At 43.0% G+C, this 25816-nt stretch overlaps 1 protein-coding gene and 1 non-coding gene across 12 annotated transcripts in view; one reads left to right on the plus strand and one right to left on the minus strand.

Annotated features, from left to right (window-relative positions):
* LOC112424979 (uncharacterized) overlaps window positions 1-16336 on the plus strand; it is a 31666-nt gene extending 15330 nt beyond the window's left edge. For all 6 annotated transcript variants that reach the window (XR_011615795.1, XR_011615794.1, XR_011615792.1 and 3 more), the window contains exon 3: window positions 8508-16336. This is a non-coding gene — a transcript (uncharacterized protein). The remainder of the gene's footprint in view (window positions 1-8507) is intronic.
* LOC105472288 (aminopeptidase puromycin sensitive) overlaps window positions 11635-25816 on the minus strand; it is a 110464-nt gene continuing 96282 nt past the window's right edge. For 4 of the 6 annotated variants that reach the window (XM_071083030.1, XM_071083032.1, XM_071083031.1 and 1 more), the window contains 6 exons: window positions 22808-22950; window positions 21709-21765; window positions 16606-16713; window positions 15680-15835; window positions 15062-15109; window positions 11635-13129 (listed from right to left, as the gene is read on the minus strand). In XM_071083030.1, coding sequence (XP_070939131.1) covers window positions 12977-13129; window positions 15062-15109; window positions 15680-15835; window positions 16606-16713; window positions 21709-21765; window positions 22808-22950 — 665 coding nt within the window. In that variant the 3' untranslated portion in view covers window positions 11635-12976. Of the gene's footprint in view, window positions 13130-15061; window positions 15110-15471; window positions 15567-15679; window positions 15836-16605; window positions 16714-17046; window positions 17858-21708; window positions 21766-22807; window positions 22951-25816 lie in introns of those variants that run through there. The other 2 variants (XM_071083034.1, XR_011615790.1) reach the window with 2 other exon arrangements.

Below are 25816 nucleotides of genomic sequence, written 5' to 3' on the forward strand. Positions count from 1 at the left end.
ACGGGGTTTCACCATGTTGGCCAGGATGGCCTTAAACTCCTGACCTCAGATGATCCACCCACCTCCACCTCCCCATTGCTGGGATTACAGGCTGAGCCACCACGCCCGGCCAACCCTGTGGCTCATTTTTAAATTATCTGCAGAGACGAGGTTGTGCTCTGTTGCCCAGGTTGTTCTTGAACTCCTGGGCTCAAGCAAGGAATCATCCCGCCTTGGCCTCCCAAAGTGCTGGGATTGCAGGCATGAGCTGCTGTGCTTGGTGGTGATTTTTCAAGAAAAGCTGGTAATCTGGATTTTTATTTAAAATCCCTCGATTTTTAAAAGCTGGAATGGAAATTTTCAAGCAGATTGAGGATTTTTGGCCTTCCCACATACTGGCCACATGAGAAATAAAATAAATAAATAAATAAAATTTCAAAAAGACTTTGAAAGCATTGTGTAGGTCAAGAAAAAAAATGCAAGTTTGCAACCTCTGGGGTGCAGTACTATAGAATATTTAGAGTAGTCAGTGTCCTCCCTGGGGAAGAACTGTGTCTTGTTTTTTCTACTCAGAGCTAGCAAGAGGGTTGTGGTAATGGTAAATCACATGCCTATCTGGGCAGAAGCTCTGCCCTCCTATCCTTGGGCAATGTTTCATATTTTGCAGGCAGAGAGGAAATGGCCTAAAATGAACCATTATGTTTCTCCATGATGGCATGTCAGGGCTGATCAGATTGGAGAGGTAAACTCCAGGTTTCTCATCCATTCTATGAAATTTGACTACTGGTTGTGCCTACTACTCGAAACCATTGTAAGAATAAAATATCACATATTTGGAAATAGGTAGAATTTTCCCTAAAGTGTAATAAAGCAGGTACCAATTGGGATAATGATTTTGCCATGAACAGCTCAGAGGAGTGTAACATTTCTGGAATGATGGCAGCTTCTATAAAGCTGAGCTAGGACCACCCTGGCTAACTTGGTGAAACTCCATTTCTACTAAAAATACAAAAATTAGCTGGATGTGGTGGCACATGCCTGTAGTCCCAGTTACTCAGGAGACTGAGGCAGAAGAATTGCTTGAACCCAGGAGGTGGAGGTTGCAGTGAGCGGAGATCGCACCTCTGCACTCCAGCCTGGGCAATAGAGTTAGACTCTGTCAAAAAAAAAAAAAAAAAAAAAAAAAAAGCTGGACTTAAACTTTGGCTATAAGAAATCAACAGGTGGCCGGGCGCAGTGGCTCACACCTGTAATCCTGACACTTGGGGAGGCCGAGGCAGGTGGATCACGAGGTCAGGAGATGGAGACCATCCTGACTAACACAGTGAAATCCCATCTCTACTAAAAATACAAAAAATTAGCTGGGCGTGGTGGCGTACCCATGTAGTCACAGCTACTCGGGAGGCTGAGGCAGAAGAAATTGCTTGAACCCGGGAGGCAGAAGTTGCAGTGAGCTGCGATCACACCACTGCACTCCAGCCTGTGCGACAGAGTGAGACTCTGTCTTAAAAAAAGAAAAAAGAAAGAAATCAAGAGGCAAGAATGCTTTGGTGATTCTGCTCTGGTGGGTTTGAGAAGGAGGCAGGATGATCTTTTCTGGAAGCGGTGTCGGGGAGTTGGTGTAGAGCTGAGAAATCTACATTGCCATAAATGGTGTGATCCTGCTCCAAACAGCTGCGTTCACCCCCAGGCTTCATAAGCCTCATACTGGAAGTTCCAACTGAAATAAACTTATGACCTTTCCATCAGTTCCCTGGAGTAGGTCAGGGTTTTAGAGGGTATTTCATATTCCCATTATAAGGAGATTTGAACTCTTGGGTTCTATTAAGAAAGCAGCACAACTTATTATTACCGATAATATAATCTTAGTAGTATTCCTATAATGCTTTATAACTTAAAAAGACCTTTTATTTGTATTATTCTCATTTTGCTCCCCGGTAACTATGAGATAACTGTTATTATTCCCACTTTACAGGTAAGGAATCTGATGCTCTTCCTTTGTTCCTTAGAGTTCTGAATATTTTTACTTTTTTCAGAGAATGGAGGCACACTATGTTTCCTAGGCTGGTCCTGAACTCCTGGGCTCAGGTGATCCTTCCACCTTTGCCTCTCTTAAGTGCTGGGAGTACAGATGTGAGCCACCATGCCTGGCCGAGTTCTGAATCTTTAACAAGGCCCAAGTTCTTGCCAGCCTGGCTCTAGTCTGTCTCTCCAGACCCCTCTTGTACCACTTTCCCAAGAGCTTTCTGTTCTCCTTTCTTTTTTTTTCTGTTTTTTTTTTTTTTTTTTTTTTTTTTTGAGACAGTCTCGCTCTTGTCGCCCAGGTTGAAGTGCAATGGCACTATCTAGGCTCACTGCAATCTCTGCCTCCCAGATTCAAGTGATTCTTGTGCCTCAGTCTCTAGAGGAGCTGGAATTACAGACGTGCACCACCACGCCTGGCTAATTTTTTTGTATTTTTGGTAGAGACGGGGTTTTACCATTTTGGCCAGGCTAGTCTCAAAACTCCTGACCTTGGGTGATCTGTCTGCCTTGGCCTCCTAAAGTGCTGAGATTACAGGCGTGAGCCACTGCGCCTGGCTGAGTATCCTTTTTTATTTATTTATTTTTTTGAGATGGAATCTCACTCTGTCGCCAGACTGGAGTGCAGTGGTGCGATCTCAGCTCACTGCAACCTCTGCCTGCTGGGTTCAAGCGATTCTCCTGTCTCAGCCTCCCGAGTAGCTGGGACTGCAGACATGCACCACCATGCCCAGCTAATTTTTGTATTTTTGGTAGAGACAGGGTTTCACCATGTTGGCTGGGATGGTCTCGATCTCTTAACCTCATGATCCACTCGCCTCAGCCCCTCAAAGTGCTGGGATTACAGGTGTGAGCCACCGCACTCGGCCAAGAATCCTCTTTTTGAGACAGGGTCTTGCTCAGTCACCCAGGCTAGAGTGCAGTGACTGGACCACATCTCACATGCCTCAACTTCCTGGGCTCATGCGATCCTTCCACCTCAGCCTCCCAAGTAGTTGGGACTATGGGCACATGCCACCATGCCTAGCTAATTTTTTTTTTTTTTTTTTAAGTAGATACTGGGTCTCACTATGTTACCTAGGTTGGTCTTGAACTCCTGGGCCTAAGTGATCCTCCCATCTCAGCCTGACAAAGTGCTGGGATCACAGGTGTGAGCTACTGCACCCGGCCCATCTTGGATTTCTTTTGCTTTTTTTTTTTTTTTTTTTTGAGATGGAGTTTCGCTCTTGTTGCCCAGGCTGGAGTGCAACGGCATCATCTCGGTTCACTGCAACCTCCACCTCCCAGGTACAAGCGATTCTCCTGCCTTAGCCTCCTGAGTAGCTGGGATTACAGCCACCTGCCACCATGCCTGTCTAATTTTTTGTATTTTTAGTAAAGACGGGTTTTACCATGTTGGCTGGTCTCGAACTCCTGACCTCGGGTGATGTGCCCACCTCGGCCTCCCAAAGTGCTGGGATTACAGGCATGAGCCACCGTGCCCAGCCCTCTTTTGCTTTCTTAAATAGGTCTGCTTCCTTTTTTTTTTTTTTTTTTTTTTTTTGAGATGAAGTCTCGCTCAGTCGCACAGGCTGGAGTGCAGTGGTGCGATCTCGGCTCACTGCAAGCTCCGCCTCCTGGGTTCACGCCATTCTTCTGCCTCAGTCTCCTAAGTAGCTGGCACTACAGGCGCCTGCCGCCACACCTGGCTAATTTTTTGCATTTTTTTTAAGCAGAGACGGGATTTCACCATGTTAGCCAGGATGGTCTCGATCTCCTGACCTCGTGATCCACCCGCCTCGGCCTCCCAAAGTGCTGGGATTACAGGTGTGAGCCACCGCGCCCGGCCACGTCTGCTTCCTTCTAACTACAGGCCCGTTGCACATGCTGTTTCTTCTGCTAATAATACTTTTTCTCTCCTCTTTGCCTACTCATCTTTCAGGTTTCAGTTTAACGTTTTTCCAGGGAGACTTTCCTGAACCTTCAGGCTACTTTGGACTGTCTGGTATAGCACACTGAACTTCCCACTCCAGAGTTGGCACGCTTAAAATTACTCATTTGATATCCCTTGTCCCTGCTAGATCATAAGCTCCATTAGGGCAGAGACCAAGTCTATCTTATTTGATACTGTAGCCTCAATATCTAATATAATAGGCATTTCCTTCTGCAGTAAAAGCTTTTGCAACTACTTTCTGCTATCTGAATCCCGTAGCCATTGAACAAAACCATCAGAACCTTGCCTTGAATACTGCACTCAGGTTTAATGCTGTGGGGTTTTTCTGACAAGGTTCTTGTGATAACCAAGGTCTTCTGATCAGTGGCCAAAATGCACACCTGTCACATCAAATAGCAGCCTGTGAGGCTGGAGCACAGTGCCCCTGTATTATTTGATAATGACTAGAAAAGGCCAGTCCCCTTCTTACCAGCCTTCTGTGATGCTTACATACCAATGAGAACCTTTGCCCAGCATCTTACTGGGGATGGCTAAGGTTGGATCCTAAAGAACAGGAACATTTAAAGCTACCTAGATTTTTCCTATCTCAGGTCTTTCCTGGGTTTAGTGCACACTTGGGTCATTTCTGGATGGGTGGCACATTTGTTTTATTTGTTGGAAGCAGTGAAGTGTAGTCACCAAGTTAATGGGGGCAACCAAGCCTAGGAGTCAGGGCAACACAGTTGCTTAGGCTGGCGTGACAAGCATCAGCAGGTAAGCAAGCCCCAGTGGGAGGAATGCGTGGCCTCATTTCAACAGTGTCAGCAAGCTGAGGTCCCTGCACATTGGGAACCTATGAGAAGAGCACCCTCACCCCGCTTTTTTTCAAACCAGCCACATCTCTCTTTACCAAAATCTTTCTGAAATTCATCATCATATAACTTTCTGAATCTAGTTAATGGTGATATTAACCAAAATTTGTAGCTCAACACCCAGGCAATAGTGTATAGGATTGCAAGTGTTAGTTCCAAAAATAGTGCAGTTCACATCTCCAGTGAGGAAAGAACATTGAGTGAATTCATTACATGAGCGACTTAAACTAATTGAGCCAGGAACTTAAAAGTCACATTCTTCAAATGTGTACACTCCACAAAACTGGCGTTTAACATCAGGAAGTCAGGCTGGAAAACATTCATGAACCAGTGACTCTAAACAAGGAAGAAACACTTCTCAAGGTATGCATTTGCCAGCTTGTTACTTTGTTCACAAGTAGTCTTTAGTGATTAGCTTCATGCCTTAGGACATGGGTGGCAGCTCTGAGCATGGCACATTTAGCTTCATACAGCAAAGACTGAAAACACGTGGCTCTGGTTACATGGTCGGACAAGTGAAGGAGGCACAGCCTATCTTCATTACTGAAAATACACAAAATGCATAGAGTATAAAAACGTAGATGAGTTTGTAAGAAGAGAGTCACTTTTTTCCCTTCAATTTTTGGAAAATGAATACGACATGTATTACATTCATGAAAAATAAAATTTTAAATGAATAGTGGTTAGTGATATAATGTTCTTAGATGAACAGCAGTTGGTTACAAGATTAGTAGAAATGTAACTTTTTTGTTTTTTTGGAGACAGGGTCTCACTCTGTTGCCCAGGCTCTGTAGTGCAGTGGCACAAACACGGCTCACTGCAGCCTCCACCTCTTGGACTCAAGCGATCTCCCAACCTCAGCCTTCTAAGCAGTTGGGGCTACAGGTGTGTGCTACCACACCCAGTTAATTTTTCAAATTTTTTGTAGAGACAGAGTCTCACCATGTTGCCCAGGCTGTTACTTTCAATGATACACAAAAAAATACACTTGCATATACGAGATGTAGCTCAGGGTGGTCCAACAGAACTTTCCTAAGTGATGAATATGATTTATATCTGTGCTGTCCAATACAGTAGCCACGAGCCTTATGTGGCTGCTGCACAGTTGATATATGGCTAGTTCAAGCAACTTTTTTTTTGGAGACAGAGTCTTGCCCTGTTGCCCAGGCTGGAGTGCAGTGGCGTGGAGTGCAGTCTCCACCTCCTGGGCTCAAGCAATTCTCCTGCCTCGGCCTCCCTAGTAGTTGGGATTACAGGCATGTGCCTGGTTACTTTTTGTATTTTTAGTAGAGACGGGTTTCGCCACGTTGGCCAGGCTGGTCTTGAACTCAAATGATCCACCTGCCTTAGCCTCCCAAAGTGCTGGGATTACAGACATGAGCCAGCCCCAAGCAACTTTTTATTTAATTCTAATTAATTTAAATAGCTACATATGGTTAGTAACTACTGTATTGATCACACAGGTCTTCCATTTGCTGAGAATAAGAAATTAAGAGAAGGCCAGGTTTGGTAGCCAAGAGATCTAAGTCATGTACTATTTCATTATTTATCCAGTAGTCTATCTACTCTGTTACTGTTATAAGAATGAATTAAGAGGCCAGGCACGGTGGCTCACACCTGTAATCCCAGCACTTTGGGAAACCCAGGCGGGCGGTTCACCTGAGGTCAGGAGTTCAAGACCAGCCTGGCCAGCATGGCGAAACCTCGTGTCTACTAAAAATACAAAAATTAGCCAGACAGGTAGTGCGTGCCTGTAATCCCAGATACCCGAGAGGCTGAGGCAAGAGAATCGCTTGAACCTGGGAGGTGGAGGTTGCAGTGAGCCGAGATCATGCCATTGCACTTCAGCCTGGGCAACAGAGCAAGACTCCATCTCAAAAAAAAAAAAAAATTAACTAAGGCCGGGCAAGATGGCTCATGCCTGTAATCCCAGCAACTTGGGAGGCTGAGGCGGGTGGATCACTTGAGCCTAGGAGTTTGAGACAAGCCTGGGCAACATGGTGAAACCCCACCTCCACAAAATCAACGAATTAAATTGGTGTGGTGGCACACACCTGTAGGCCCAGCTACTCAGGAGGCTGAGGTGGGAGGATCCCTTGAGCCCCGAAGTTCAAGGCTGCAGTGAGCCGGGATCGCGCCACTGCACTCCAGCCTGGGTGACGGAGACCATCTCAAGACAAAAAAGAAGAAAACAAAGAACTTCTTTGCACTTGTAGAGGGCACAGTATTAAGTTCATTCTATCACTTCTGTTTACATTCTGACTTACAAGTGCTCTGCTGATAGAAGAGGGAATTGACCTGTTAGAAAAGCAACAGCAATCTCATCCATTCTCATTCATCTCAAATATTTTAAGTGCTTTGTACTTTTTCTTGTAAGTTGTTTCCTTCCATCTCCCTTCTATTATTTTGTATGGTGTTCTTGAGACTTCTCCCACTAACCTAATAGCCATTCCACATACTGATTTTTTCTTCTCCTTATTTTTATTACTGTTACTTTTGTTTGTTCGAGACAGGGTTTTGCTCTGTCACCCAGGATGGAGCGCAGTGGTACCATCATGGCTCACTGTAGCCTCAACTTACTGGGCTCCAGCAATCCTCCTTCCACCTCAGCCTCCTGAGTAGCTGGGACCACAGGCACATACCACTATGCCTGGCTTTTTTGTATTTTGTGTAACGAGACGGGGTTTCGTTATGTTGCCCAGGCTGGTCTTGATCTCCTGAGCTCAAGCAATCCACCCACCTCGGCTTCCCAAAGTGCTGGGATTACAGGCACGAGCCACCACGCCTGACCCTATTATTGAGACAGGGTCTCACTCTCACCCAGCCTGGAATGCAGTGGTGCGATCATAGCTCAGTGCAGCCTCAGCCTCCTGAGTAGCTGGGACTACAGGCACATGCCAACATGCCCAGCTAATTTTTTTACTCTTAGTAGAGACAAGGTTTTACCATGTTGACAAGGCTGGTCTCAATCTCCTGAGCTCAAGTTATCTTCCCGCCTTGGCCTCCCAAAGTGCCGGGATTACAGGTGTTAGCTACCATACCTGCACCTCCTTAACTATTTTTTATTTTATTTTTTTGAGATAGGGTCTTGCCTTGTCACCCAGACTGGAGTGCAGTGGCATGATCTCAGCTCACTGCAACCTCCTCCTGCTGGGCTCAAGCGATTCTCCTGCCTCAGCCTCCCAAGTAGCTGGGACTACAGGTGCGTGCCACCACACCCAGCTAATTTTTGTATTTTTTGTAGAGCTGGGGTTTCACTGTGTTGCCCAGGCTCATCTCAAACTCCTGGGTTCAAGTGATCCACCTGCCTCAGCCTCCCAAAGTGCTGGGATTACAGGCGTGAGCCACTGTGCCTGGCCCCCTCCTTAACTTTAAAAGTACAAGCTAATAAGCATTAAGGAAGAGAATGTCTAGATTAGTACAAATAATGCAAGGTAATCAGTGCCCTATTAAGAGTTGCCCAAAATTGCAGTGTCATGTAATATACCTGTAAAATTTGTCAAATTGATGATGAAGGTTAAAGTTGGTTAGAATAGGGGTAGGGGATGTCTCAGAGGACCATACTGGTACTGTCAGTCAAACCATGGCAAGGATTATTTTTTTCTTCCTGGTAGTCATCTTAATTGATGTATAGTATATCTGCTGTTAGCTGCTACAACCTCCCTGACAAAGCACAGATCATGATAGTAAACTATGTTCATTCTCTGCCAATTCCTCCTCAGTGTTGGAAACAGAAGCCCAGTAGTGAAAGCTACAGCTGCCAGATACTTGCAGTGGAATCACAGGAGCAATCAGAGTTCTTTATAAATGGCAGTAACAACTCACTTGACTTTCCTTCACCTGACACTGTCACCTATCACAACATTGGCCATCAAACTGGTAGAACAACCAATCCTCTGATTTGGTTTCCTAGGGGAAGCAGTTGTTCAGCTCAATGTTTTGTTAACATCAAGGCTTTTATTCTCACATTTGACACCAAACACCTCAGTCATTTTGCTTGCACCAGGGTTGGTACAAGAAGGCATGGTCCTTCTTGGGTGGGTATTTGGCATTGTCGCAAATACTCATTTAGAGAAAACCAACTCTGAAACTCTCAAACTAGTATCTAGTAAAGGAAGAGATTCAGTTCTATCAGGCAATATATTATTCAATCAAGAATGATGCTGTAAGTATAGATTCACCAGTATAAACATATTACCAAAAGCTTGGATTTTTATTTTTATTTTATTCATTTTATTTTTGAGATGGAGCTTCACTCTTGTTGCCCAGGCTGGAGTGCAATGTCACGATCTTAGCTCATTGCAACCTCTGCCTCCCGGGTTCAAGCGATTCTCCTGCCTCAGCCTCCCAAGTAGCTGGGATTACAGGCATGTGCCACCACATCCGGCTTTTCTTTCCTTTTTTTTTTTTTTTTTTTTTAAGTAGAGACAGGGTTTCTCCATGTTGGTCAGGCTAGTCTCGAACTCCCTGGGTGAACCGCCCGCCTGGGCCTCCCAAAGTGCTGGGATTACAGGCGTGAGCCACCGCGCCTGCCTTATTTATTTTTAAATTAATTATTTTTTTGAGAGGAAGTCTTACTCTGCCGCCCAGGCTGGAGTGCAGTGGCGCGAGCTCAGCTCACTGCAACCTCCGCCTCCTGGGTTCAAGTAGATTCTCCCACCTCAGCCTCCTGAGTAGCTGGGATTACAGGCGTGCACCACCACACTGGCTAATTTTTCTATTTTTAGCAGAGATGGGGTTTTGCCATGTGGGCCAGGTTGGTCTTCATCTCCTGACCTCAGGTAATCCACCTGCCGTGGCAAGTGTTGGGATTACAGGCATGAGGTACTGTGCCTGGCCCACTTGCTTTTATTTAATGACTTGCTAAAAAACAAAAACAAAAAACATTAGCACTTACATGTGGCTCCGTGATGTCTTTCTGGTAATTCTGGAAACTTTTTGGGTTATAGAATTTGAAGAATCTATTTAGAGCTATAGAACTCCTCTTAATCCTCCTCAAATTGTACTCAACAGATTTATTCCTTGCTCCCTAAAACCTATCCTTAGAAATTGCAAGTTAAGAATTCACCCACCACTGCCCACTGTTCCAAAAAGCTTTACTGAATCTCATTAATGAAAAGTAATGTAAAACTCTCCATAGGAGGCATTAACATACTTGTTTCTTCCAAACCTTCTGATTTCCACTAATATTCATAACCAAAATATATTAGGAAAAAATAATTAAGCTTTAATGCTATTGCCTGGCCCCATCTAACTATGATCTTTTAATTGTGGAGACATGGCAGTTCCCTGGAAGACCACAGCCTTAGGAGACTAGCAAGCCTGGCTAGATCACTGGTTCTGATAGTTATTTTGCTGTATTAATTTACCTAACTTTTCTGAGTCTGCGTTCTCATCTGTAAAATGGGTGTATGACTTATGATAGGGAGCTACTTGAAAGACAAAACATCTGACACAGAAAAGGCTGGATTAAAAACCTTTAGAGACCCAAAGCAGCAGGGCTATTGTACCCAAATCACTCAAGGTATTCGTAGGAAAGAACACAAACTGAGGAAGGTTTAATAAAGGACTATTTACAAAGACATGGACAGAGTACAGGAAAATCAATGAAGAATAATGGCATAATCCAGGGCTGGTAACTGAGTTGACCAGGTTGGTCTCAAACTCCTGACCTCAGGTGATCTGTCTACCTCAGCCTCCCAAAGTGCTGGGATTACAGGCATGAGTGACTGCGCCCAGCTTGAGTCTTTTTTTTTTTTTTTTTTGGAGACGGAGTTTTGCTCTTGTTGCCCAGGCTGGAGTGCAATGGAGTCTCAGCTCACTGCAACCTCCACCTCCCGGGTTCAAGCGATTCACCTGCCTCAGCCTCCCGAGTAGCTGGAATTACAGGCATGCGCCACCACACCCAGCTAATTTTTGTATTTGTAGTAGAGACAGGGTTTCACCATGTTGGCCAGGCTGGTCTTGAATTCCTGACCTCAGGTGATCTACCCATCTTGGCCTTCCACAGTGCTGGGATTACAGGCATGAGCCACCGCACCCCGCTCTCAAGTTCTCCTTCCTTTTCCTAGATGTGAAGGAGCAAAGAGTAGGAGCCAGAAGCTAGAGGGGGCTGCTTGATAAGAGCTGTGGTCTTTGGTAAAGGGACACAGACAGCCCATGTGACCTGGCAATGAGAAAGCCAGAGTACTCTGACCATCTTTTCCTCATGTCTTTTCATCTTCTTTGGATATTACTAATTGGATAAACACAAGCTCAAGTCAGAGGGCAAAGGAGCCATTCATGCAGTCCATGTGGGTCAGCACCCACTGGGGTCCAGAGTGGGATGAAGAGGGGTTCTGAAAGGCAAATGGAAGACATCCAGTATAATCTCTCCCTGAATGTAATTCAAACTACTTATTACACAGAAAAATCGTGTGTATGCTGAAAGTAAAATAACCTGTTTCCAGAATTTCTGATTGTAAAATTCTGAGTTCTTCTATTAAAACTGCATTTTTCTCAGTCTTTTTGGTGCCCCTGCTTCACTGGTGCCTTAAGCACATTTGGAGAGCCTGAGGGCAGCCCTGAGCATGGTGCCTGGACTAGGGTGCCTCAAAAGTAGGGACTGAGGAAGTCTCAAGTTCATTCCTGAATGCTGACTCTAAGGGTCTCCGAGAGTTTTGAGAATGTAGAACTGATTTAGAATGAATCTCAGGATTTTTCTGTTAGGATCTATAGATTAGGAATTAAGGAACTGGATTTTCTTGAATTTGAAAAATCCTATGATAGTATAACTTTGCATAAGCCTACTGAATAATAGGAAAGTTTTTAGTTTCTTATCAAAGAGAATAAAGTGAATCAGGACATCAATTTCACATTGACATTTTTATTAACGCCAACTGTTTTTTAATTATTTTTTAAAACAATAGCACAAAAATGTTTCAAGGAAGCAGTCTCACAATCTGATGACCTTCTGAAATACAGTTAAGCCACACCAAATATGAATTTATGTTAATAACACAAAAAAATTTTTAAGAAAAAAAGAAAAAGGTAGGGAAAGAGGAAGGGAATGAGATTTAGATTTAAAACTCATTGGATTAAATAGGTGAGGCTTGTTAGTAGGATATACTGTTGAAGCAAACAGTGGCACACACAGGCTTACAGTCTGTTTTTTAAACCAGTTACCACTAATGTAGAAGCCCTGCAGCAGTTACCACTGACTTCTTGCACACATAAAATGAACCAGGAGAAACCAGTGCTGACACTGTTATGAAGAGGTTCAATAGTTGGCTTGTCAGACAACTAAGACCATTTTTAGCAGAATAACTCATTCAGAAAGGCCTGGCTGAAGATCTTTTTATTTCTATTGTCTCACCTGTGTGAATTTCAGGGTTCTTGTAAGTCATCTTTAAAAAGAAAAAATAATGTGTATCAGTTTCTCTTATTTAACGTGGCTATGAAAGATGTTTCCTTATTATTTCTTTATCTCTAAGAAGGACACTGGGGAATGGGGGTTGGGGTGGAACTAAAGGGAGGAAAAAAACCAGAACAGGGTAGGTTTTTTAACTTTTTTTTTTTTTTTTTTTTTTGGCCAAGGAGTCACAAAGAAGGGAAGGCAAGGAGGAAAACTACAATCCTTGGTTCAGATTGAGTTATGCAGGAAAATATATCTTCCTGGCCAGTCCCCATGCCAAAAAAAAAAAAAAAAAAAGCCACTTGGAATTATGCACTGACTCCAACTATGTTATGCCAGCTATCAGCCTTTTGTGTTTAACCATTCCCAGAAATGGATGCCACCCTTGACTTATAGGCTGCTTGCAGAAACCACTTCACAAAAATCCTCTTCACCAAGAAGCCTCTAGTTTCCTTTTGGTAAGTTATAAAAACAGAACATCTGTCATTAACAGTAGAGTGTTAAATACTTTTAACCACTGACAAGGCTTCAGAAAGTTTCACAGTTTCGTTATGCTCTATTTTATTACTATCATATTTACATTTTTATTTTTTATTTATTTTTTGCTGAATTGCTGATTTTCCTTTTTCAATAGAATTTAATTCTGGAGTGTGAGCAGGAACCAGTTAACTACATTCATTGTCCAACCCCCACTGGTTTGAAAGAAGACTCCAAATTCTTGGCATATGAATCAGCTGTTCGATAGCTCCTTATCCCTGCAGCGAAGCAGCAGAACCGCCAATGGCGGCACCTCAGGATTCACACTGTAGGTAGTGAGGCCTTCCGCTGAAGGAGGTACTGGTGGATGCTCTCAGCATCTCGCTTTAGCCAAGCAGCATTCAGCAGAATATTTTCACAACACTGCTGGACGGTACGCTCAGCTGAAGGAGCTGGGTGACTCTCGAAGAAAGCCTGGTATAAAACAACCAAGAATGCAGGATCATTACTAGCAATAAGAAGTTAGTATTACAGGTTATGAAAAAATAACCACTGGTCTATATGAAGGATGCATAACCTTCAGGCATGAGAATTTACCACTGCCACCCTCAGGCTAAAAGAAAACAAGCAACTGCATATAGGAATTCTCCCCTTAAATATTATATGCTTAACAGCCTCATCAAAAGTTAATAAAGAGACAGAACCTACTGCTTTTCTTTTAGGCTAATTGTGTAGTGGTAAATATAGTCTTTGGACTGAAGACTTGGAACTTGAATCTAGGCTTTGTCATGTACTAGCTTGTGAATGAGAAAATTAACTGTTCTAAGTCTCAGTTTTTTCAACTATGAGAAAATATTTACTCCAGAAGATTAAAGAGACAATCCATATAAACATTTGACAAAACACCTAGCACAGAGTACTTAAGGATTCAACACATTTTGGCTGCTTCAAATAAAGATTAATTTGTAAGAGATGATAATACAAAGAAGTTTAAATTGCTGCTGTGCCCTAATAATTTAACATCCCAGAGTCTTTTTTTTTTTTTTTTTTTTGAGATAGGGTCTCACTCTGTTGCCCAGGCTAGAGTGCAATGAAGCGATCATGGCTCATCGCAGCCTCAACCTCCTGGGCTCAAGTACATCTCCCACCTTAGTTTCCTGGGTAGCTGGGACCACAAGCATGCACTCCCAGGCCTAATTGATTTTTCCTTTTTGTAGAGATGGGGTCCTAGCATGTTGCCCAGACTGGTCTTGAACTCTTGAGCTCAAGCAGTCCTCCCACCTCACCCTCCCAAAATGCTAGAATTACAGGAATCCAACATTTTTAATACAGTAAAACAATTTCTAAGTTTATAATTTATCACAATGCTTAATGATTAAAAGTTGAATAAACTTTTCTAATGGTTTCACAGAAAACAAAGCAACTCTTAAACACCAACTGGCAAAATGATGGGGCTTTTCCTTTGAATTAGTCACCACAGGAGTGAAAGACAGAATGACTAATCCATCTGATTAAACACAGACCTTTTAGAAATCAATAACCCTATTTACAGAGATGACAATTGCTACTGTTCCAAGACTCCTAAAAATGGTTCAGTTCTCAGGGCCTCAAGTCTTTTTCCCTTCCATCTCAGTAAGTAGTACCAACATTTACACACCAGAAACCTGGGGATTATCCTGGCTCATTTTATGCTCACAACAGAGAAGCCAATCAATAAATATTGTTGAACTAATGGTTAACAAATTCAAGCCCCTGAATCTCCTTCATTACTCTGTCTCCTCCACTACTGCCACGACCCTACTGTAAGCTATTCTATCATTCTTGCTGGGAGAGTTAGCTTCCCAACATCTTCTCTTCCTCATTCCAAACTATTATCTACATTGCAGCCAGACTGAAATTTTTATAACACAAATCAGATCAAGTCACTGCCTTGTTTATAAACCATCTGAAGGCTTTCCATCATTTTTAGGAAAAATTTTTTTTTTCTTTTTGAGACAGAGTCTCACTGTCACCCAGGCTGGAGTGCAACGGCATGATCTCAGCTCACTGCAACCTCTGCCTCCCGGGCTCAAGTGATTCTCCTGCCTCAGCCTCCCAAGTAGCTGGGATTACAGGTGTGCACCACTGTGTCCAGCTAATTTGGAGTTTCACCATGTTGCCCAGGCTGGTCTTCAACTCCTGACCTCAGGTGATCCACCCACCTCGGCCTCCCAAAGTGCTGAGATTACAGGTGTGAGCTACCATGCCCAGCCATTTTTAGGAAATTCTTACGGCCCTGCATGATGTCTTTCTCTAAACAAAAACACAGAGATGCTACAGTACATTATCCCAACACTATAATTACAATCAGGTTATTGTTTTTACTTACTAGATTGAAAAGTGAAGAGTAAACAGTGTTTTCCTTACCTTAACCTCTCCAGCCATTTTATCAACTGCAAATCCCTCAACTGATAGCTGTAAAACAATGGTTTTAAATAGTAAGTGAAACTAAAAGAGGCTGGGAACAAACTTCCATTTACCCTAAAAACAAATCATTATGTTCTCTGCCAACTTCAGTCTGTTATAAAGGATGTGTGATGGGAGATGGAGAAGTCCTTAAATAAAGCCAGTAACTATTTAAGGAAACTTTTTTTTTTTTTGAGACGGAGTTTCACACTCATTGCCCAGGCTGGAGTGCAATAGCCTCATCTCACCACAACCTCCACCTACCAGGTTCAAGCAATTTTCCTGCCTCAGCCTCCCAAGCAGCTGGGATTACAGGCGCATGCCACCACACTCGGCTAATTTTTGTATTTTTAGTAGGGTCAGGGTTTCACCATGTTGGCCAGGCTGGTCTCGAACTCCCGACCTCAGGTGATCCATCCACCTTGGCCTCCCAAAGTGCTGGGATTACAGGCGTGAGCCACTGTGCCTGGCCATAGGAAACTTTTAAAGAGCAAAGACCACAATGTATGGGTGTAGTGAATCATGGATGTCACTCAATAATATCCATGATTAGCAAGCTACTCAAAATTTTTCACATACCTTTATTAGTCTGGATATTAAGAATCCTCCCTGGTATCGGTTATAAAGTTCTTCCCAATTGTCCTTTATGAATTTCCAAGCAGCTTTCCTTCCATGCTTGCTGCCTCCAGCTACTCCACCAATTACCGATACAGTGTCCTGTGGACGTACCTCTTCCTAAAAAAAGAAAGAGCTAAAAGTCTAGTGTACCAAAAACATATTCTGGTACCAGAAAGTGCAACATACTGTTGACACTGAAGTAATCACACTGAAGACACTTATTCCTTGTTTTAGGAATAACTGGCACCAGAAGTTCTCAGCAAAGAGGATAATGTTTAACCTAAAGATCAACCAAAATAAGAATGAGGTACTGAGACAGGTTCAGACAGACAGACTGCTCAACAGATACTTGCTTAGGAGCCTATAGGTTTAAGAAAGGAAGAGACACAGACCATCCTGGCTAACATGGTGAAACCCCGTCTCTACTAAAAATACAAAAAAAACTAGCCGGGCGAGGTGGCGGGTGCCTGTAGTCCCAGCTACTCGGGAGGCTGAGGCAGGAGAATGGCGTAAACCCGGGAGGCGGAGCTTGCAGTGAGCTGAGATCCGGCCACTGCACTCCAGCCTGGGCGACAGAGCGAGACTCCGTCTCAAAAAAAAAAAAAAAAAAAAAAAGAAAGGAAGAGACACAAAGTAAGCAAAGGCATAAGCCAGTTTCCCAGTTTTCAAGAATCCCTGTCCTCAGTTTCCATTCTGGAGAGAGAATTCTGATTCTCGCCACTAGTGGGACAAAAACAGAAGTCAGTAACAAAAACTCAAGCCAGTTGATCTGGAAAAGGAAGCTTTAGTTAGGGTTAAGGCAGCTCAAGAGGATCAGAGCTGAATCAGAGACACTTGTCACAGATGGCTAATGATTCACTCTAAATGCAGTTTTCACTATAACTTACTGAAAGTGCAAACGTGAGGACTTTTTGAATCAGGTCAGGCAAAAGAGTAGCGCCAAGGACTCTTTCGATTCGGTTTTTCTCTTCTTGCATATCTGCTTGTTTATGAAGCTACAGGAAAAAAGATAAAGATTGAAATAGTTAACTCTCCCTTGGATGTTCTGTATATAATTACATGAGCTTCTTCCCCAATAAGGTAAAACTTAGGTTCTATATTCTCACTAGGTAAGAATGGCAGAACATTACATTAACAAAAGAGAATACTTTTCAAGAGAATACTTTGGGCTGGGTGTAGTGGCTCACACCTGTAATCCCAGCACTTTGGGAGGCCGAGGCAGGTGGATCACCTCAGGTCAAGAGTTCGAGATCAGCCTGGCCAACATGGTGAAACCCCATTTCTACTAAAAATACAAAAAAAAATTAGCTGGGTGTGGTGGTGCCCACCTGTAATCCCAGCTACTCGGGAGGCCAAGGCGGGAGAATTGCTTGAACCTGGGAAGTTGCAGTGAGCCGAAATCGTGCCACTGCACTCCAGCCTGGGCAAGAGCATGAGACTCTGTCTCAAAAAAAAAGAGAAAAAAAAATGATGCTTTGGCACTAAATTTGTCATCTGTTGTTACACTAAGTAAATCACTAGATGTAAATGCTCACCAGATGAACAGCCTGTCATTAGTTCAGACTAGTTTAACATCAAGATCTAAGAGGTAAAATCTATCACAGCCAAAAATTCTTTATATTATTGATATCTGGCTAATGTTCTGTGTTAAAAGAACAAACTAATCATTAGTAATCTTATACCAGTTCATCAAATTAATTTATAATAGTGAAAAACTGAAAATGAATACTGTAAGTACTTATAAAAATGCATTATTTAAAGTTATATTTTAAGAATATCTCATGATACAAACATGTTCTTATATTTAAGTATATGTAAGAAAGTAGATAAAGGAGAATGATCCTAAATTAAAAAAAAATATATATATATATATATATATATGGCTGGGCACAGTGGTTCACGCCTGTAATCCTAACACTTTGGAATGCTGAGGTGGAGGTTGCAGTGAGCCCGTATTGTACCACTGCACTCCAGTCTGGACATCAGAGCAAGACTGTGTTTCCAAAAAAAAGGGGTGGGGGAGAACCCCTGGAAATACATCAAAATGGTAGTATTAATTAATGATGGTTTCTGATCAGTGGGATTATGCATCTTCACACTTTTTAACTGCAAAAGCAGCACATACTGAATGCAGAATATCTGAAAGACAGAGAAGCATAAAGAAAAAAATAAAATTACTACTATATGTACATTATCAAATCTGGAATGAGAGCATGTTATACATGCTGTTTTTGCTACCTGCTTTTTAAATTACAGGTAAGTTTTATTTTCCTCTTTACACTTTTCTAGTCTCTAAATCTTCCATAGTAAATATATAAAATATTTTTTTCATAATCAGAAACAAAATGTTATAATTCTTAAAAATTAGAACTATAAATGTATAAGAGCTATGTCTCCAAGACAATTTAGACTCTTTTGATCTTTTCTACCCCTTAAGATTTAACACTGACCAGAGTGTCGTGTCTGGAGACCTCATCAAAGCTCTCAGTTTCTTCTTCCTTTCCTTTGGACACTTTTTTTTTCCCCAATAAACAATTTTATAAGAACTAGAGATGGGGTCTCGCCATGTTGACCAGGCTGGTCTCTCTCTCTCTCTCTCTCGCTGTTTTTTTTTTTTTTTTTGAGATGGAGTCTCGCTCTGTTGCCCACGCTGGAGTGCAATGGTGTAAGCTCACTACAACCACACCTAGCTAATTTTTCTATTTTTAGTAGAGCCGGAGTTTCTCCATGTTGCCCAGGCTGGTCTCGAACCCCTGGCCCCAAGTGATCCTCCCATCTCAGCCTCCCAAAGTGCTGGGATTACAGGCATGAACCACACCAAGCCTGGCCCCTTTCGACTCTTGAGAAGCAGTGCAGTAAAACAGAAAGGACCTTGGGAGATCTGGATTCTACTCCCAGTTTAGCCTCTAGCTGTGTGATCTTGACTAAGTCCTTAATCCCTCTGGGTCTCAGTTTCCCCATGTGTAAAATGATGTGGGTGGACAGATAATTTCTAAAGCCCTTTTCAGCTCCAATATTCAAGGTCTGAACCTCTGGCTTTCAGGAAGCATCCTCCAAAGAGAACCTGTTATTCGAGTCCACTAGATGGCACTCTAACACCATATTTCAAATATACTTTGAATTAATGTTTTTTAACCCTGCCACATTATTCCTAAATTACCATCATAAGACAACCCTCTTCATCTCTTACCAAATGGCTTCTTGAAGAACCATGATTCAGCCTTCATTAGAGCTATTTCCATAGTGAAGCTGATTATCGTGAACTCCCTTGTGTTAAATAAATGCAAACTCTTAATAAATACACATACTCGTGGAAAATCTTAAAAGTGCCATGACATGAAAATGTCAAAGTATCTGCCATGAAATTTTCAGAACCCCTATTTTTTTCCATATCATCATGGAATAGATGAAAAAAATATCAAATATCCCATTTCATACATATAATTTATAGTACACAGGTTCACAGAATATTAAGACTGAGAAGGGACCTAATGGTCAGGTGGAAGGTAAACCCAAACTTTATTTTTTTTAGGGTCTTTTTTTAGACAGGGTCTTGCTCTGTCACCCGGGATGGAGTTCAGTAGTGCAGTCATAGCTCACTGCAGGCTTGAACTCCTGGGCTCAAGAGCTCCTCCTGCCTCGGCCTCCTGAGAAGCTGGAACTACAGGTGCATGCCACCATGTCCAGCTCTCCCAAATATAACTCTTATATTCTTAGAAAGTAGGCCAGGCATGGTGGCTCACGCCTATAATCCTAGCACTTTGGGAGGCTGAGGTGGGCGGATCACAAGGTCAGGAGTTCGAGGCTAGCCTGGTCAATATGGTAAAACCCTGTCTCTACTAAAAATACAGAAATTAGCTGGGTGTGGTGGCAGGTGCCTGTAGTCCCAGCTACTCGGGAGGCTGAGGCAGGAGAATCACGTGAACCCAGGAGGCAGAGGTTGAAGTGAGCCGAGATCATGCCACTACACTCCAGCCTGGGCAACAAAGTAAGACTCCGTCTCAAAAAAAAGAAAGTAAACCTATTACAACATGGGTAAAGCAGTACATTTTGAGGCACAGTTTCTTAAAGTTTATCTTTTCAGACATCCTAATCATTTTTCAGAGGATTTGTTTAAAACCAAAATATCAGAATTTAGATCTGCAATTATGATCATTAGAGCTATTTCTACAATGAAGCTGATTATCATGAACTCCCTTGAAGTCAGAAGAGTGTTGTTAATCCATGAAAGGTAGAGATAGTAAAGCACATCCCACTCCTGTCCTAAGCGTGGATCTTTTAACAAATGGGTTTTTAGGCACGTTGTGCACATTTTATTTAATGATTAAAAAGTAGATTCGGCTACCTCCACTTCTCATGTAGCCAGTACACTCAAGCCATTTCCTTATAGACCGGTAACTATGGATAGGGACTGGAGATAGCATTTGCTTCACAGTACTACTGTTGATTAAAAGTTTCAAACAGATTGCTGCCATTATGAGGATATGGAAAGTTTTATCTATATTTTGTCTAAGTCAGAGTTTAATTATATGCTAACTACCCTGGGAAAACTAGAGAGGCTATGAAGGCAGGTGAATTAATTTCTTGTCTATTAATAAAGGACCCTGGCATAGCTCAAATGCTTGAGACACTCGATCATCATCTGTCTATCCCTTTTCTTTTTTTTTTTTTTTTTTTTTTTTTAGACGGAGTCTCTGCCGCCCGGGCTGGAGTGCAGTGGCCGGATCTCAGCTCACTGCAAGCTCCGCCTCACGGGTTCACGCCATTCTCCTGCCTCAGCCTCCCAAGTAGTTGGGACTACAGGCGCCCGCCACCTTGCCCGGCTAGTTTTCTGTATTTTTTTAGTAGAGACGGGGTTTCACCATGTTAGCCAGGATGGTCTCGATCTCCTGACCTCGTGATCCGCCCGTCTCGGCCTCCCAAAGTGCTGGGATTACAGGCTTGAGCCACCGCGCCCGGCCTGTCTATCCCTTTTCTAAGCACAAAAACAAACCTCCTAAGCACAGAACCTAAGCACAGAAACAAGCCTTTTGCTTACAACGGGCAGAACCCCAAGTTTACACTGAAGATAAAATTTAAAGAAAGTGACTTGTTAATCAAAACGAACATTATTTCAGTTAAAATTTCAGCTGGGCACAGTAGCTCATGCCTGTAATCCCAGCACTTTGGGAGGCTGACGTGGGTGTATCACTTGACCCCAGGAGTTTGAGACCAGCCTGGGCATGGTGAAACCTTGTCTCTACAAAAAACACAAAAATTAGCTGGGTGTGGTTATCACACTCCTATAGTTCCAGCTACTTGGAAGGCTGAGGCAGGAGGATCACTTGAGCCTGGAAGGCTGATGCTGCAGTGATCCATGATTATGTCACTTTAGCCTAGGTGACAGAGTGAGACCCTGTCTCAAAAAAAAAAAAAAAAAAAAAAGATTTCAGATGTATAAAGTGAGTAAAAAAGGTAGGGAAAAGTAAGATGTCTTTGGCATCATACTGATAATACTGATATAACAACATATATAGACATATAATTCTCTCAGTTTTAAAATACTTGCATGGCCGGGCGCGGTGGCTCAAGCCTGTAATCCCAGCACTTTGGGAGGCCGAGACGGGCGGATCACGAGGTCAGGAGATCGAGACCATCCTGGCTAACACGGTGAAACCCCGTCTCTACTAAAAAATACAAAAAAAAACTAGCCGGGCGAAGTGGCGGGTGCCTGTAGTCCCAGCTACTCGGGAGGCTGAGGCAGGAGAATGGCATGAACCCGAGAGGAGGAGCTTGCAGTGAGCTGAGATCTGGCCACTGCACTCCAGCCTGGGTGACAGAGCAAGACTCCGTCTCAAAAAAAAAAAAAAAAAAAAAAAACTTGCATGTCTACAATATGCATTTTTCTTTTCTAGGACTTTTTTTTTTTTTTTTTTAAACCATTTAGAGGTGTACTGTGTGTCTATCCAAGTTCAAAAGCAGGAAATGGGAGTCTTCTCAAATATACTTACTTTTAACATAATGTCTAAAGTAGTGCCATCACCATGCTTTAAAACAGTCAGATAGACCTACAAGAGAATACAGGGACAAAAAATAATTCATTTGATTAAATATACCTTGTTTCAAGTATTCTAAGAAAAGACAGAAAGCCAGTAAACAATATTGTAAATGTCGGCCGGCTGCGGTGACTCGCGCCTGTAATCCCTGCACTTTGGGAGGCCGAGGCAGGCGGATCACCTGAGGTCAGCAGTTCGAGGACAGCCTGGCCAACATGGCGAAACCCTGTCTGTACTAAAAATACAAAAATCAGCTGGGCATGGTAGCAGGCGCCTGTACTCCCAGGTACTCAGGAGGCTGAGGCAGGGAGAACTGCTTGAACCCAGGAGGTGGAGGCTGCAGTGAGCCGAGATCGTGCCACTGCACTCCAGCCTGGGTAACAGAGTGAGACGCTGTCTCAAAAAAAAAAAAAGTAAATATTATAAATGTGGATATTACACACGAACTGTAGTTAAGGAGCTAGCAGTGCCTGTCAGCAACCACAAAGGTAAATGGCATGTTGTACCAGCAGAGCACAGCAGCTATCATGGGTATGTGCACAGCTAATCACATTTCAGTACTGCAATGCTGACTGAGAAACTTTAAACAAATAAGAAGATGGCTATAAACCACTTAGATGGTATATATTAAAATAGAGTTAGATGTGGTTTGTGGGTCAGTTCTTAGGTCAATTTTGGCACTTAAAAAAAGTTCCAAGCCGGGCATGGGGGCTCACACCTGTAATCCCAGCACTTTGGGAGGCCAAGGCAGGTGGATCACCTGAGGTCAGGAGTTCGAGACCAGCCTGGCCAACATGGTGAAACCCTGTCTCTAGTGAAAATACAAAAATTAGCCGGCCGTGGTGGCAGGTGCCTATAATCCCAATTAGCCAGGAGGCTGAGGCAAAAGAATCACTGGAACTGAGGGGACAGAGGCTGCAGTGAGCCAAGTAGCCACTGCACTCCAGCCTGGGCGACAGAGCAAGACTCCATCTCAAAAAAAAAAAAAAAGTTCCATGCTTCACAAAATGATGTAGTTACCTATAAGTTAAGGGAATTTATCATGAAAACCTACAGGACTCCTCAGATCAGCGGAGAGAATCTGTTTTCCTTCCACGTGGTCCTTAAACCGACGACGGGCTTCTTCTAACGTTGCTTTATGTCCTGCTTTTCCTAGTTTTCCCAGAACCAAGCCCCTCAGGAGTGCATCTAGATGACCTGATTTGAGAGGTAAAAGAAACATAAGACTACTTAAAAAGCCTATTTTTATAAATTTGTCATCTGGATATCTTATAATTGTGCTATACCAACTCTATGGTCTTGAACAAACACACTCAATTAACTTAATACCTGAGAGAATACTTGTTTTACGTTTATCAAATCGTAAGAGTGATATGCTAAACAGACTAGACAAGCAAATAAAGTTGCTGACTTTCTCTGCAGTCACAAATGCCAACTATCTGAATTTACTAAATGTTTACTCAGTCTAGTTAACTACTCTGCTAAGGATTATGTGTGAAAAGGACAGGCTTACATCATGTAGTTTTGACCTAAGGTTCAAAGAAAGATCACATATGGTACTAGTATGTTCTATGTATAATAAATTGAAATCTTAGATTTTAAAAATGAAAATCTGATGGGTCCATTCCTCCAAGACACACAAATAGCCAATAAGCACATAAAAAGATGTTTAACATCATTAGTCGTTAGGAAAATGCAAATCAAAACCACAATGAGATACCAATTCATACCCACTATGATGGCTATAATAAAAAAGATAATACCAAGTTTTGGCAAGGATGTGGAGAAATTGGAACCCTCAAACACTGCTGGTGGGAACACAATATGGTATAGCCACTTAGAAAATCAGTCTGGCAGTCCCTCAAAAGGTTAAACATACAGTTATGGTCAGGCACAGTAGCTCATGCCTATAATCTGAGCATTTCTGGATGCCAAGGCAAGAGGATCACTTGAGCCTAGGAGTTCAAGACTAGCCTGAGCAACACAGCAAGACCGTTTCTACAAAAAACTTAATAATTAACCAAGTATGGTGGCATGTGTCTGTAGGCCTAGTTACACAGGAGGCTGGGGAGGGAGGATCGCTTGACTCCAAGAGGCTGAGGCTGCAAGGAGGTTGAAGCTGCAGTGAGCTATGATCACACTACTGTACTCCAGCCTGGGCACAGAGCAAGACCTTGTCTCTTTTTTCTTTTTTTTTGAGATGCAGTCTCGCTCTGTTGCCCAAGCTGGAGTGCAGTGGCATGATCTCAGCTCACTGCAGCCTCCACCTCCCAGGTTCAAGCAATTCTCCAGCTCAGTCTCCCGAGTAGCTGGGAATACAGGGGTGTGCTACCACGCCTGGCTAATTTTTTGCATTTTTAGTAGAGACAGGGTTTTGCCATGTTGGCCAGGCTGGTCTCGAACTCCTGACCTCAGGTGATCCACCCAAGTTGGCCTCCCAAAGTGTTGGGATTACAGGCGTGAGTCACTGCCACCCAGCCGATCGTCTCTTAAAAAAAAACAAAAGGAAAGACGAGTGGTGGCTCACGCCTGTAATCTTAGCACTTTAGGAGGCTGAGGCAGGTGGAACATGAAGTCAGGAGATCGAGACCATCCTGACCAACATGGTGAAACCCCGTCTCTACTAAAATACAAAAAATTAGGTGTAGTGGCACGGACCTGTAGTCCCAGCTACTCGGAAGGCTGAGGCAGGGGAATCACTTGAACCCGGGAGGTGGAGGTTGCACTGAGCTGAAATCATGCCCACAGCACTCCAGCCTGGAGACAGAGTGAGACTCTGTCTCAAAAACAAAACAAAACAAAATAAAACAGTCATCATATGACTCAGCAATTTTGCTCTTAGATATATATCGAAAATAAATGAAAGCATACGTCTACACAAAAACTTGTATACAAATGTGAATAGAATTCATAATAGCCGAAAAGTGGAACCAGTCCAAATGTCCATCAGTTAGTGGATAAATAAAATGTGCTATGTATCTACACAGTGGAATATTGTTCATTTGTAAAAAGGAATGAAAGAGGCTGGATGTGGTGGCTCCCGCCTGTAATCCCAGCACTTTGGGAGGCTAAAGCGGGCGGATCACCTGAGGTCAGGAGTTCAAGACCAGCCTGGCCAACATGGTGAAACCCCGTCTCTACTTAAAATACAAAAATTAGCTAGGCGTGGTGATGCAAGCCCGCAATCCCAGCTACTCGGGAGCCTAAGGCAGGAGAATCTCTTGGGCCCAGGAAGTGGAGGTTGCAGTGAGCCGAGATCGCGCCACTGCACTCCAGCCTGGGCGATAGAGCGAGAGACTCTGTCTCTGAAAAAAAAAAAAGAATGAAAGGTCTGGGCATGGTGGCTCACACCTGTAATCCCAGCACTTCGGGAGGCCAAGGCAGGCAGATAACGAGGTCAAGAGATAGAGACCATCCTGGCCAACATGGTGAAACCCCATCTCTACTAATAATACAAAAATTAGCTGGGTGTGGTGGTGCACACCTGTAGTCCCAGCTACTGGGGAGGCTGAGGCAGAAGAATTGCTTAAACCTGGGAAGCGGAGGTTGCAGTGAGCCGAGATCGCACCACTGCACTCCAGCCTGGCAACAAAGCAAGACTCCCTTACAAAAAAAAAAAAAAAAAGGAATGAAGGACTGATACATGCTACAACACAGATGAACCTTGAAAATATTATGCTAAGTGAAAGAAGCAGATATAAAAGGCCAAGTATTTTATGATTCTATCTATATGAAATGTTCAGAATAGGTAAACCCATGAAATATAAAGTAAATTTGTGTTTGCCAGGAAATGGAGAGTGACTGCCAGTGGATACAAGGCTTTTTTTTGGTGGAGGGGGAGGGACTGAGAGTGGGGAAGGTGAAGAAATTGTTCTGGAAATATGGAGGTGATAGTTGCACAATCTTGTGAACATACTAACAAATACTGAATTGTATACTTTAAAAGGGTGAATTTTATGGTATGTGAATTATATCTCAAAAAAAGTTAACACCCAGGCAATAAATGATTGAGAAAAAAAAAACAACAGTTAACGACACACAAATCTGATGAATTGCAGCGGTA

Source organism: Macaca nemestrina, chromosome 17 (genome assembly GCF_043159975.1).
Source record: "Macaca nemestrina isolate mMacNem1 chromosome 17, mMacNem.hap1, whole genome shotgun sequence".
Lineage (NCBI taxonomy): Eukaryota > Metazoa > Chordata > Mammalia > Primates > Cercopithecidae > Macaca > Macaca nemestrina.